Source organism: Charadrius vociferus, unplaced genomic scaffold (genome assembly GCF_000708025.1).
Source record: "Charadrius vociferus isolate BGI_N301 unplaced genomic scaffold, ASM70802v2 scaffold822, whole genome shotgun sequence".
NCBI lineage: Eukaryota > Metazoa > Chordata > Aves > Charadriiformes > Charadriidae > Charadrius > Charadrius vociferus.
The window spans coordinates 823479-824276 of NW_009647481.1; the positions used below are offsets into that span (position 1 = coordinate 823479).

Sequence of the window (798 nt, forward strand, 5' to 3'; positions counted from 1 at the left end):
CCTGGGGTGACAGCCCGGCCCCCCAACCCCTGCCCCCCACCAGGAAGGAGCCCCCCAGCAAGGGCAGGGCCATCGGAGAGGACTTCAGGCTCAACTACAAGCAGTTCATGAAGACGGCCTCCCTGGACACCGATGCCGGCAAGACCAGGGCGGCCTCTTGCCTGGTGAAAAACGTCCTTGCCAAGAAAATGCAGTATGAGCAGAGGATCAAGATGGAGCAGAAGGGTCTGCGGGGCAGCTCAACCTCCTCTGGGCCATCTTCTGCTGGCACTGACCTGCTGGGGGATGGCCTGGAGGGCAAGTCCAGCTCACTGTCCCGCTCAGACTGCAGCTTCTCAGCCGAGGACCTGAGGGCTGGTGGGATGCCAGTGGCCACAGTGGCCATGGGGGATGCCACCAGCACGCGTCCTGCCAAGGGAGTGGTGCTGAGCGAGGCGACGAGGGAGAGCGTCTGCAAGCTGAAGACAACCTTCAACGAACTCAATGAGAGGATGAAGTACCAGGAGGTGCTGGAGGGCCACCGGCTGCCCAGTGCCACTGAGGAACCAACATCAGAGAGGATCCGCTACCGGCGAGCACGCGCCTTATTCGAAGCCCACCCTGAGGTGGGGAAGACGCTGGATGTTGCCCCCAGATTTGAGAGAGCGCCAAAGCCATGGCCCAGCTTGAAGCAGCGAGCCATCTGCCCCGGCCACCCCCAAACTCAGCCCTTTGAGGCTGACAGCCTGGCGCTCCCCACACCGCCACCCCGACGCCTCTTCACCTCCCGGGCACAGGAGGTGAGGCTGGTGCCACAGA

The 798-nt window shown here is 63.4% G+C and overlaps 1 protein-coding gene across 1 annotated transcript in view; it reads left to right on the top strand.

The window, feature by feature from the left end:
- Positions 1-798, top strand: part of LOC104282634 — a 10878-nt gene that overhangs the window by 1233 nt on the left and 8847 nt on the right. Inside the window, exon 2 of the mRNA XM_009880749.1 lies at positions 44-779. Coding sequence (XP_009879051.1) covers positions 44-779 — 736 coding nt within the window. The remainder of the gene's footprint in view (positions 1-43; positions 780-798) is intronic.